The sequence below is a fragment of the Mastigoproctus giganteus genome, chromosome 13, assembly GCF_048544385.1.
Source record: "Mastigoproctus giganteus isolate SK-2022 chromosome 13, ASM4854438v1, whole genome shotgun sequence".
Classification (NCBI taxonomy): domain Eukaryota; kingdom Metazoa; phylum Arthropoda; class Arachnida; order Uropygi; family Thelyphonidae; genus Mastigoproctus; species Mastigoproctus giganteus.
Genome location: NC_143587.1, coordinates 151435692 through 151450193, shown reverse-complemented (window position 1 = coordinate 151450193; position 14502 = coordinate 151435692). Strand labels below are relative to the sequence as shown.

Sequence of the window (14502 nt, the reverse complement as noted above, 5' to 3'; positions counted from 1 at the left end):
CTGTTTCACAATGACTGCCATCAGTCCCTGAAACCCCCAGCACCCCTCCCTCCAGGTCGCTACTTATTCTAATAGAAGTTGTGCAAGAATCACTTTCACCTCTGCCTGTGGCTAGTTTTTACCTTTTAGTCTGTGAATCCCCCCCCAAGCTAGCAGTTTTCCAACCTACCTCCTCAATAGCATCAGCAAATATTCTTGCACCCATTCTATTTAAGTGTATCCCATCCCTGTAGAAGCAGTCTCTTCTGTTAACAAGCACAGACCACACTGAAAAAAATTCTACCCCTTGAGCTTTGCACATTCCCTCCAGGGCCGAATTGATGACAAGGCTCTCATCATATACTCCCTCTTATCGTGTCTGGGCAGAATTGCAGACGCTTTCAAATTTAACCCTGACTCATCTTTTTTGCAACATTGACCTGTACTTGTTAAGTAAATCTGCAGATCTTCTATTCTTAATATCATTGGTGGGTTCAGAAAAGGGAGAAGCACAATAGATGCCATTTTCTCACTACAACAAATTTTGGAGAAAAGAAGAGAATTCAACCTATCGACATTTCTGCTCTTTATTGATTATGAAAAAGCATATGACAATGTAAACCAGGAAAAATTTTGGCAGATTATACGTGAAGAAAATATCCCAACCAACTCTGGAAAGCGATCCAAAGCCTATATAAAAACTCAAAAGTCGGTATAAAATATTCTAATGGCCAACTATCAGACCCAATTAACACCAATAAAGGAGTGAAACAAGGACGTGGATTATCACCAAATTTATTTAATATCTACATCAATAAAATTCTTAAAGAATGGAAACAAACAATTAACAACGGAATACAGTCGAACAACAGGAATAAAATTCAAACTATATTATATGCTGATGATCAAGTTATAATTGCAAAATCCAAAGATGAACTACAGATAGCAGCAAATGAACTTAATAAAATAGGTAAAAAGTAAGGGATGAAAATCTCCACCTCAAAAACAAAATCAATGGGATTATGTGGAAAAAACATACAAAGAGTCAAAATTGTTATTGATGATAAAATAATAGAACAAATATCTGACTTCACTTATTTTGGGAAATTTAATATCAAATGAAGGGAAAGACATCCACACTAAACTAAAAAAATATAAGAAAATAAATGGAATGATTAAACACCACTTCGGAAAACAAACGAAACAAAATTACGACTGCACAACATCACTTCAAAACCAGCCCTCTTGTACAGCTGTGAGACTTGGGTCATAAACAAGAAATTTGCACACAAACTAGAAGCAGCACAAATGAGATTTTTAAGACCATTATTAGGCTTTACAAGACTAGGCCACCAAAGAAATTTAGACATCAGCGAGAAATTAAAAGTAGATAACATAGTAAATGACATAAAACGGTATCAGAAAAAATGGATCAGCCACATAGAAAGAATGAACCCAGACTGGATCCCAAAATTAGTCTTTAACTACAAACCTACAGGCAAGAGAGATGTTGGTCGACCAAGACAACGATGGCAAGATCATTACACCTCCAAGAGCTACAACGGAACAGGTCTTAAAAGACCTAAGCCGGACCAAGTTCATGATGATGAATATTAATTCACAATACTGATGTCTACTGTTGTTGATATAAAGGCAGGCAGTAGTTAATGACAATAATCAGGGTAAGCCTTCAAGTTCTAGACAAACTGAGCAGATGGGTTGAAAAGTGCAAACTAAGATTTAACATTGATAAAAGCAAGTTACATTAGGATAACAGTAATCCCAGAATAACGTACCATTTGGGTAACATCAAACTCAAGGTAACTGATGAAGAAAAAAGATGTAGGAATATTTGTATAGTTCAATATGAAATTTGGACCTATACAATTACCCCTCGCACAAACTCTTAATTATTTACTGATATTTAGAGTAATATTGAAACAAAATGACAGAAATTTTGATTATTATCTGACTCTTATTTGATTTTTTTAACTCTTGCAATGAGCTTTGCAGTATTTCGGTTTAATAAAATGTAAATGCTAAAAAACTGATTCATAAAAATCAATGATAGATAAGTGTATTCATAAATTCTCATAGAATGTCTCTAGTTTCGAGGGTCAAAGAGACCAATAAAACATTAAAAATTTGCATATAATAACAAAAATTTCATAACAGTAAATGTTTGTCTATAATGCTATTTTAGTGTATACTTACAATTTGACCCTTCAGTGTAGATCCACATAAAGTGAACTGCACAGTGACATTTTAAAATCTCATATCAGCAGACTGTAATATTCCAGCTCTACTGTGGTCTTTTATTCAATGTTAAAAAGAATCCCAATTCATTATATTAAATATCGCATTATATTTTATTTATCACACTAACCTCCCAACCTCTTTCTGAAAGATCTGCATCTCCACCAATTTTTCCTTGAACATTTAGCTCACTTTCTCCATGCTGCAATTATTTAACAGATAAAATCAGTAATTACAATAAGAATTCAAATAATAATCACATTTAAAAATTAAAATTACACCAAATATTAGACATTTTTTTTACACAAATAATCTGTGATAATATCATTGTTACTGTTATTTGGTTTTTAGGAGCATTAGCAACTAAGGCCATATTGCTCCGGGGATATGTGGTGGTGATTCCCTGACCTTTCTGCATCCTCCGTATTTGGTGGTCACGGGCTCGAACCCCGGTCTAATCAAGCGTGTGCTATGCACTGCTGCTCCTGCCCACCTGGCTATAGAGGCGCCGTGATAATATCAGTTGAATAAATGTTGAACATGAGTTGGGCTCAATTAATACAATGAAACTCCTGATTTAATGTTTGTGTAGAGATAAGCTTTTTGTAACTTAAGTCAGTTAATTTTAAATAAGGCTATGTAAAATTAAAACTTAAAATATAGTCTAATAGGTTATATTTGAAAAAGATGGGAAAATGTGTATATCTAAAAATATAAAAAAGCATGTATTTATTTTAATCATATTAATGAAGATAAAATGGCTAACCACAGATATTACAGAACATCTGTTGAACTTCAAGTTCTACATTTATAATACAAATCATGTCATTCCATATTATACAAAAAGTATATATTCAACTTCAACTGTTTTGAAAAAAATTAAATATTTTTAATTTATTCAAACCTTATCTTTACTTACTTACTTTTACTATGTGTATCTTTATTTTTCCAAGGTACTGTGAATATCAACACTAAAATTTAAACTACAATTTAAAATACTATGAATTTTAGCACTCAAACTACCACATCCTTTATCTTAATTCAAAAACAATTGGATGCCCCAATTATTATAAATAATGTAACGAAGGGAGTGCAATACAAAAAAGAGAGAGAGAGAGAGAGAAAGTTTAAATAGACTACTTAGTAGAAGGTGAAGGATTATCATACATGCACTTAAGACTATAAACCTGAAATTAAATATGGACATTAAATATTAGATAATAAATAATTTATTATTTAATATTAAACATAATTAATTATATTTAATATTAAACATCTAACATTTAGATATATAGATATTTATAATCAGACTGCAATATAACCCCGTGGGCTCACATCTGGTGAGTATGGGCCTGGCACATCCAGGGTCCCAAGCTGGATATCATCATTCTTCTCTTTTTGGTGATTCCTTTTGACTGACACTCTCTCTCACTCTTTCCTTGCACCATATGGCTATTAATAATAATTAATAACCTTATTTGAAAAATTTAATAAATGCTGAACAACTACTGTACTGATTTTGTCAAAAGAAAATTGGTGATTTACAATCATGAAATAAGTCAAAATGGACACTTCTGGGTGATTAGAAGATAAAAGAATTTACATATCATAGTAACTTTGCTCAACCATGTGATTAGTTCAAAGCTCAATATGAATAACTGCAAGCTGAACGAGACACTATACACCAAGTCACATTTCTGTAATGCACTATCAGTTTATGGAAGGAGTGTGATTAAAAATGGTCTCAAGTTTACACAAGTTTTGTAATATTAAGCAATGTTACAAAACCCTGGAATATAAACAACACATTTTGCCTGTGGCTGACTTGGTAGGTTGGTTTACTGCGAAATTTAATTGAAACTTAACTTGATATGTTTTATATGTCTAAAATCAGACTATTAGGTTAGTTAGCTATGACTTAAAACCTACCTCTGTAAGAATATGAACCTTACTGTTCAAAGCAACTGGAATAGTGCAATATTTATATACATTTAAAAACTGATTAAATAAGATTGGCTGTTTATGAGAAAAAAAGGTTGATAATAACTGTTATATTGTAACAACAAGCCAGTATTTCTAGGTTAACAGTACATTTTAAAATCCAGAAATGTTTCATTGCCAGTTATTGTCAAATTTAAAGATACAAGTGATTCTCCTCCTCAAGTAAATTTTAAATGGGTGAATTATATCTATTCAAAAGGAAGTGCATCCAGTTGACATAGAGGGACAGTGCAATGTTGAGTCAGTTTGGTGTGATATAAGCACTGGGAAAGCAAAAATAAGAGTAGGAGTGTGTTATAGGCTAATGACTAATCAGTAAAACGAACAATTTTACAGAGAAATAGAGTGGGCTAGTAAATCGGAATGTCTTATAATGGGGGATTTCAACTTCCCAGATATTGAGTGGAACTTGCGGTTTGGTCAATCGCACATACGCTGCCTGAATTTTATTATTAAAAGTAAAAAGTGTAAAGACAAAAATAAATAAAATTCAATACTAGCAAGATTTTTGGATTTATTGGATGACTATTTTCTGCAGCAGCATGTTTGAGAGGCAACCAGAGAGGGTAATACTCTTGCAGATAAAGGAACAGTGTACTGATGAGGGATTAACTTAAAGATATAATTACCATCAGGGGTAAAGGGAAGGGTTTTTGCCTCTGAAAGGGTGACTACAGTGGTCTCAGACAGTTTTTAAATTCTGTACAGTGGAACCAATGGATGATGTTACCAACATCAAATTCTAAGTGGGAAGCATTCAAGGAATTAATCTTGGAAGCTACTAGGCTTTTCAAACCGATTAAGAAATATTGTTCAAGGTTTAGGCCTAAATGGTTGTCAATTGAACTACTGAGACTCGTGGTAGAAAAGAAAAATGCACAAGATGCATATAAATTATCAGGCAACACAGAAGCCTATGGCAGATATAAGCTAGTCTGTAATCAAATCACAAAGGAGATTACGCAAGCGACGGCAGATTCCGAGAAACCTTTAGCAAAGGATGCTAAGAAAAACAACAAGGACTTCTTTACTTATACAAACTCTAAAAGGAAGGGTATGAATCATATTGGTCCACTTGATATCGATGGTTCGACTGTTGATGATCCTGCTCAGATAGCAAACAAACTGAATGAGTATTTTGCATCTACATTCACACATGAATTATTCAATGAGAGGGGTGCCAGAAGTTTATCAAATGCTAACAGGGAGCAAAGTGATTTTGTAATAACTGAAAGCAGCAAAGGGAATGAAAAATTGTTGAAGTTAAACATAAGAAAGGTACCTGGGGTGGATGGGATCTATCCAGTTATATTAAAAGAGGCGGCAAAGGAAGTAAGCAAACCCTTAGCCATAATTATGACAGCATCCTTGGACTCAGGGGAAGTCCCCAACGAGTGGAGATGTGCAAATGTATCCCCAATTCACAGAGGGGGATCGAAGGGTGACATGAGTAATTACAGACCAGTTAGTTTAACTTCTGTTCCAGGAAAAATAATGGAGTCACTGGTTAAAGATGCATTGCAGGATCATCTAGACAAGATCGCAGCAATAATTCAGACACAGCATGGGTTTCTTAAGGGAAAGTCTCTGACAAATTTGATTGGATACTATGACGTGATTACAAAGGAACTGGATGCAAAAAATAATTTTAATATCACATACTTGGATTTCAGGAAAGCTTTTGACACTGTTGCGCATGGAAGACTACTGTACAAATTGGAATAGAATGGTATTAAGGGTAAGTTGCTACAATGGGGACTTAGAGGGGAACAGGTATCCTGTGTGTTATCAGACACTCAGCCTAAAACACTGATGGATCCAATATCTCTCTATTACAGAAGATTTAGGAGAAGTCCGGTTGGCCTGCCTCCCTAAAATCCACTCATGCACACCTTCTCGATGGTAAGCCCTGTTACATCACTTAGGTGGCAACGAATGTGTAGAGAGGCTCTCTTCAAGACGCCTGGTCAGCATAAAGAGGAAAAGACCAAACCCTCCAGCATATGACAGCATGACAAAACAAATGCCCCTCAGTCCCCAGCAGTTTTAACTCTCTCTCTTACGGCAGCAAGAGGATCAGAGTGGAAGCAGAGGGAGCCAAGAATCTCTGGGTACGACCAGGCTGCCATGCACGGAAACTGAACTTGGCCTGTTATAACGTAAGATCACTCATCGGTGAAGACAGGATATTAGAGTTGGAAAAGGAATTAGAAAATGTGAATTGGAATATCATCGGTTTGGCTGAAACAAGAAGAAGAAATGAATCACTTATAAGTTTATCAAGTGGAAATCTGCTGTACACCAATTGAAACAGTGAAAGGAGTGAAGGTGGAGTTGGGTTTCTGGTCCATAAAGATTTTAAAAACAACATTTTGGAATTCAAAAGTACATCACCAAGGGTGTCAAGACTAATACTCAAGATTTCTAAGAGGTACAAGCTAAAGATTATAATGATTTATGCACCAACATCGAGCCATAATGATGAAGAGGTTGAAGAAATGTACACCGAAATTGAGTCTTCTAGATGAACAGAAAACCCACTACACTATTATGGGGGATTTCAATGCTAATGTTGGAAAAAGACAAAACAGCGCAGAAAGGGAAACTATAGGAAATTTTGGAATTGGTGAAAGAGGTGAAAGACTTGTGGAATTTGCAGAATCTCAAGGACTATCAGTAATGAACACTTTTTTCAAGAAAAGGGTGGAATAATCATAATTAGTTAATCCAAATGGATTAACTAAAAATGAAATAGACTTCATCCTTACTAACAGAAGATATATTGTGAATGATGTTACCGTCCTGAATAAGGTAAATGTTGGAAGTGATCACAGAATGGTAAGATGTACACTTGATATAGATGTAGGAAAGGAAAGGAAAGGAAAAAACTGACTCGAGTAAATAATACAAAGGTCTTTGAGATAACAGAAGAGGAGAAAAAGCACTATGTACTGGAACTTAAGAACAAGTTTGAGCTTCTGCAGACTGCTCAGGACCAAGATATCGACGAGGAATACTACAACTTTCTGAAAGTGATAAAGCCCAAGAAACTTATAGGGAAAAAGAAATCCAAAGAAGAAAAAATTAGTCAAGAAACACTTGTCATGATGAACCGAAGACGACAAATGAAAAGCAAGAAAAACACTGACAGGGAGAAAATTGAGTATACTGAGTTATGCAAAGCCATTAGAAAGAGACTCAGAGAGGACATAAGAAGATTTAACACAAGAAAAGTAGAACAAGCATTAAGGGAAAACAAAGGACTTAAATCAGCAGAATACAGAAAGACAAATGATACTGAAACTGAAGAATACCAATGGTTACTTATAAATAGCAGAGAAGACAGAATTATACAAGGAGCAAGGGAATGATGACAGCAGTGGGGAAGATGGATCACAAATTAGTGAGGCGCCTCCGTAGCCAGGTGGGCAGGAGCAGCAGTGCGTAGCACACGGTTCTTGATTAGACCGGGGTTCGAGCCCGTGCCCACCAAATACGGAGGATGCAGAAAGGTCAGGGAATGACCACTGCATATTCCCGGAGCAATATGGCCTTAGTTGCTAATGCTCCTAAAAAAAAAAAAAAAAAAACCAAACAAACAAATTAGTAACACACATGATATACCCGATATCCTTCCTGATGAGGTAGAACGTGCATTGAAGAAAATGAAGAATCAGAAAGCCCTGGGGGAAGATGAAGTTACTGTAGAGTTGTTAAAATTCGGAGGAAGAGACATAACACAAAAATTGGCAAGGCTCTTCACAAAGTGCATTAGAAAAGGTTGACGCCTAAGCAGTGGAATAATGCAATCATAGTTTTGCTGCATAAGAAAGGAGATAAATCAAAAATTGGAATTTATAGACCAATTAGCTTGTCATCCCACATCTACAAGTTGTTCACAAGGGTCATTACTAACAGATTAGAAAGAATACTTGATGAGAATCACCCGAAAGAGCAAGCTGGCTTTAGGACAGGATTCTCAACTATGGATCACCTTCACATAATATCACAGCTAATGGAGAAAGCAAATGAATATAAAACACCATTATGCCTGGCATTTGTGGATTATGAAAAGGCATTTGACTCCATACAGCATAAGGCAATGTTTCGGGCACTGAAAAGACAAGGCATAGATATCCCACATATGATTTTGAAGAAAATATATGAGAGTGCTACCTCCTTTATTAGACTAGACAAAGACAGTAGGAAATTTAAAATCAGAAAAGAGTTCGACAAGGAGACACAATATCTCCGAAACTGTTTATGCTGCCCTTGAGGAAGATTAGACTGGTCGCATAAAGGAGTCAATGTGAACGGAGAGTACCTAAACCATTTACGATTTGCAGTTGACATTGTGGTCATAAGCCCCGATCCCAATTAGAGGAAAATCTTAATCAGTTATGCACAGTTAGTAGGGATTTTGGACTAAAGATGAATATGGCTAAAACAAAAGTGATGATGAACAAGTATGCCACAGAAAGGGAAATAATGATTGAAGGAGCAGTAATTGAAAAAGTGGAGTCATACTTATCTGGGACAAGTTATTAGCTGTAATAATGATAAATGGCTGGAAGTCAAGAGAAGAATAAATTTTGGATGGATAGCATTCAGGAAATATAGTCACATACTGAAGAGCAATATCCCAGTTTGTCTGAAACGTAAAATAATGAACCAATGTATACTCCCCACCATGACTTATGGAAGTGAAACTTGGGCACTCACCAAAAGAATGGAAGAGAAGCTGAGAACTACACAGCGAAGAATGGAACGAATTATATTGGGAATCAGACTGTTAGATAAGAAGAGAACACATGGATTAGGCAGCAAATTCAAGTAAAGGACATTCTTATCAAAACTAAAAGAACTAAAATGGTCTTGGGCAGGACACATAGCTCGAAGACATGATGACAGATGGACTAATAAAATAACAGAATGGTATCCATGAGGAGCTAGAAGAAAAACTGGAAGACAAAGGCGGTGATGGATAGATGAAATTCATGAGTTTGTGGGTAGTAAATGGATGGCCAGTGCTCAAAACAGAAGGAACTGGAAAGTTGCTGGAGAGGCCTTCATCCTGCAGTGGATTGAAAATGGCTGATGATGATGATGCTACAATGGATAAAATGATGGTTGAGTGGAAATGGCTCTTCGTGGACTAATGTTAGTGGAGTCCCACTAACATTAACTATCACTGTCCTTTTTTTTATATTTATCAATGATATTGATGAAGGTATATAAGGCTTAGTGTCGAAGTTTGCAGATGATACAAAGGTTGTTAATGACAGTAATGGCAGTGGGCTATTGCAACAGGATTTAGAAAATTTGGAAAGATGGGCTGAGAAGTGGCAACTGACGTTTAACATTGACAAATGCAAAGTACTGCATATGGGTAGAAGTAACCCCAGAGAAATGTACCATGTGTGGTACTACACTTTGGGTGGTAGAAAATGAAAAAGACTTTTCAGTAATTGTGCAGTCAGATATGAAGTTTTCTGAGAAATGCAGATGAGCTGACAGAGCAAGTCATGGGGTTTTGTCAATGATATATAGCAATTTTGCTAGCAGGGAGAAGGAGGTGATTGTCCCTCTGTATACAATGGTCAGGCCATTCCAGTACTTATACTGCGTACAGGTCTGGAGGCCTCATTTTAGGAAATGATGTAGATTTTTTGAGAATGTACAGAGAAGGGCAACAAGATTGGTGAGGGGGTACGAAGGGGTCCTCTAACCAAGAGAAGCTTAAGTGAAAATTGCAACGGCTAGAGACTAGACACCTGCGAGGTGATCTGATTGAGGTGTACAAGTCCTTTAATGGGTTGATCACTGTGAATTCTGATGGGATTCTTCCACTTGCTCAGATTACGAACCTAAGGAAGCATAAATTCAAATTGAGGAAAGAGCTGTAGAATAGATGTGCAGAAATTTTCTTTTAGCCAGCAGGTGGTTAATTGCTGGAACAAACTTCAATCTGTCATTGTGGAAGTTGATAGCTTAAATAAATTCAAGGAGGAACTGGAAAAATTTTTAGAAGGAATGGTTGTGCGAATTTTTTTGGCTGATGCTACATAAGCTCATACGCTTGCTTTCTTGCATCACATGCCACTATAACACCGTGTATATAAATTGGCAATGTCATGCAGAGTACATCATCTAAATACTTTCCCAGTACACAAGTTGGACAAAAGGATTTAAAAGAACCTGATCAACCATAGACAAGTATAATTCTGATAAAAAGTAACTTATGTTCAAGCCCACACGTAAGGCACAAAGTTATTTCAAAACCTGATTTTCAAAGGCAGTTTAGTTTCCACTAAAGAATTACTCAAGAAATTAACATTACTGTCTGTAAAAACTGTTTGATTATCAAGTTAAGATACAATAAAGATAATCCTGCTTGTGTGGCAGCAGCTGTGTCAGTAACCTGTTTATAATTTTTATTGTGAACATAGTTTCTCATGTTTGTAATTACTACAACAGAAATACATTATTCTAGTTATCTACTTTGATTTAACCTGTTATTAATTACTTCAGTCCTACAAGATATTTCACAACCCAGTATTTATCACATTTGAGTACTTTTAAAAAGATGGTTGAAACAAACAGTGAATGCTATTTGGAAATCTGGTATGACAGGTTTATTAAGGGATTCCAAAGAATTTCATTATCACTATCTACCTAGAATTAACAAATTAGTAAAAATTAATTGGCTGGGATACAGGCAATCCAGACAGCCAACATGTATACTCATGCTTCAAAACTTTAATGACATGCATTAATTAGTATAAACAGTGGTAAATGAAAAAGAAAGCAAGCTTATACAGGATCATAAAAAAAAAAAAAAAAAAAAAAAATTTCATTTCACTTATCCATCTTCTTCAATAGTTTGTTTAGTTCTTCCTTGAATTTATTCAAACTACTCACACTTCCACAACAAGGATATAAGCTTGTTCCAGCAATCAACCACCCATTGGCAAAAACAAACTTCCACACATCTATTCTGCAACTATCTTTCTGCAATTTGAATTTATGCTCCCGTGTGCATAGTCTGAGCAAGAGAAAGAATCCCATCACCATTTAGGTTTGCTCGAGCCATTCAAAGCCTTAAACATTTCAATAAACACCTTGCAGGTGCCTAGTTTCCAGATGCTGCAATTTGCAGAACTGAAACCTTTCTTGGCAGGAGCATCTCTTTGTTCCCTTCACCAATCTCATTGCCCTTCTCTGTACCTGTTCCAGCAGCTCTACATCCTTCCTAAATTGTAGCTTCCAGACCTATGCAGTACTCAGGATGTTGCTTGACCCTGCCTTATACAATATGGGATAATCACCTCCTTATCCCTGCTAGAAAAATGAATGAGCTGTCCTAGCAACCTGTCTTCACTGCTCAGAGAACTTGATATCAGACTGCACAATTACCCTCAGATCATCATTTTCCAGTACCTTGGGCGTATTACCACACATTTGATGTTATTCCACAATCACTACTACCCGTATGCGGTACCTTACATTTGTCAATGTTGCTCTTCAATTGCCATTTCTCAGCCCATCAGCTTAATTTTTCTAGATCTCGTAGCAGCAACATACCTTCATTATTGTCATTAACTATCCTGCCAACCTTTGTATCATCTGCAAACTCAGACAGCAAACACGATATACCTCATCAATATCATTAATAAATACAGAAAAAACAATGGGCTCTGCACCAAACCCTGTGGGACTGCACTAAAAACATTCCACAAATACCAGTGTCCACTGATAAAAAAATCAGTCTTCTTCCACTCAAACATCCCTTTATCAACAGCTACAACTTTCCCTTAATGCCACACTGCTCCAATTTGTACAGTAATCTTATGTGCAACAGTATCAAAAGCTTTCCTGAAATAAGTATATAATATCAAAATTATTTTTCGCATGCAGTTGCTTTGTCACTCCATCGTAGTATCCAAATTGGTCAGACAAGTTCTCCCCGTAAAAATCCATGCTGTGACTGAAGTATAACTGTACTCCTGTCTAGATGGTCCTTTGATCCTACTCCACCCCCGAATCCAAAAATGCTCTTATAATTATGGCACCTGAATATTAAGGGTTTGCTTATCTCCTTTGCTACCTCCCTTAATATGGAATAGATCCCATCCACCTCGATTCCTTTTTTATGTTTAACTTCAATTTCTCCTCCACTTTCCTCACAGTTATCAGTAAATCATTCAGCTCCCTGTTAGAGCTCGATAAACTGGCATTACTTCCCTAAAGAAGTCCTAGTGTGTGAATGTAGTTGCAAAATATTCGGCCTGTCAGCAAATCTGAACAAGTTCATCAACAGTTAAACCATCGACATCAAGTGGGTCAATGTGATTCGACCCCTTCCTTCTACTGTTAAGAAGTAAAGAATTCTCTGATGCCTTTCTTGACGTGCTTTACCAGAGACTTTAGTAAACTGGCTTCGCTTGCCTCTTTAATGATTTAACGGATGGCACGTTTATAACTGCTATAGGCTTCTGTAGCACCTGATCATTTATATGTAACCCATGCATTTTTCTTCTCTGCCATGTTCCATCATCTTACCATTTTGCACTTTCTATATAACAGTAACTGTCCACAAAATATTTATCCATTTTCAAAATTAGGCATTCAGAATCCTTTTCAGCACATTAATTAATTGAAAAGTGCAGTGAATAACTGGAAATTAAGGTTCAGTAATAAGAACCTACAAAAGGTCTAAGCTTAGTCCTATTAGTCTGAAGAAATTACTTGACACTCACTAACGTCAAAATATTATGACTACCAACCTAACAGCAAGTGTGGTTCTATAAGGTCTCTGAATGTTGCAGGAGATGGGGCATACCATGTTGCCAAAATTATGTCCCAAATAATATCTAAAGCCCATAGTGGAGGATCCAAATGTCATATGTGCCAATCCACATAATCACAGAGATGTTCTATGGGATTTATATTCAGTGAATTTGGCAGCCAAGATAGCAATCTGGAAATCACATTTGTGTCTGGTGAAGCACTCTCGAACAATACTGACACTGTGGCAGGGCATATTATCCTACTGGAACATCTGTGCCATCCGGGAAGACCATGTAGGGATGTTCTTTCAGTCAAAGTGGATAGGTAGTTTTTAGCATTCAGAGTATGACCTAAAGTTGAGAGAGAGAGATATAAGGTCTCTGAATGTTGCAGGAGATGGGGCATACCATGTTGCCAAAATTATGTCCCAAATAATATCTAAAGCCCATAGTGGAGGATCCAAATGTCATATGTGCCAATCCACATAATCACAGAGATGTTCTATGGGATTTATATTCAGTGAATTTGGCAGCCAAGATAGCAATCTGGAAATCACATTTGTGTCTGGTGAAGCACTCTCGAACAATACTGACACTGTGGCAGGGCATATTATCCTACTGGAACATCTGTGCCATCCGGGAAGACCATGTAGGGATGTTCTTTCAGTCAAAGTGGATAGGTAGTTTTTAGCATTCAGAGTATGACCTAAAGTTGAGAGAGAGAGATATAAGGTCTCTGAATGTTGCAGGAGATGGGGCATACCATGTTGCCAAAATTATGTCCCAAATAATATCTAAAGCCCATAGTGGAGGATCCAAATGTCATATGTGCCAATCCACATAATCACAGAGATGTTCTATGGGATTTATATTCAGTGAATTTGGCAGCCAAGATAGCAATCTGGAAATCACATTTGTGTCTGGTGAAGCACTCTCGAACAATACTGACACTGTGGCAGGGCATATTATCCTACTGGAACATCTGTGCCATCCGGGAAGACCATGTAGGGATGTTCTTTCAGTCAAAGTGGATAGGTAGTTTTTAGCATTCAGAGTATGACCTAAAGTTGAGAGAGAGAGATATAAGGTCTCTGAATGTTGCAGGAGATGGGGCATACCATGTTGCCAAAATTATGTCCCAAATAATATCTAAAGCCCATAGTGGAGGATCCAAATGTCATATGTGCCAATCCACATAATCACAGAGATGTTCTATGGGATTTATATTCAGTGAATTTGGCAGCCAAGATAGCAATCTGGAAATCACATTTGTGTCTGGTGAAGCACTCTCGAACAATACTGACACTGTGGCAGGGCATATTATCCTACTGGAACATCTGTGCCATCCGGGAAGACCATGTAGGGATGTTCTTTCAGTCAAAGTGGATAGGTAGTTTTTAGCATTCAGAGTATGACCTAAAGTTGAGAGAGAGAGAGAGAGAGAGAGAGAGAGAGAGAGAGAGAGATATCACCAGGA

At 36.6% G+C, this 14502-nt stretch overlaps 1 protein-coding gene across 5 annotated transcripts in view; it reads right to left on the bottom strand.

The window, feature by feature from the left end:
- Positions 1 to 14502, bottom strand: part of Pfrx (6-phosphofructo-2-kinase/fructose-2,6-biphosphatase) — a 345736-nt gene that overhangs the window by 193183 nt on the left and 138051 nt on the right. For all 5 annotated transcript variants that reach the window (XM_090387942.1, XM_090387944.1, XM_090387940.1 and 2 more), the window contains exon 8: positions 2366 to 2437. In XM_090387942.1, coding sequence (XP_090244068.1) covers positions 2366 to 2437 — 72 coding nt within the window. The remainder of the gene's footprint in view (positions 1 to 2365; positions 2438 to 14502) is intronic.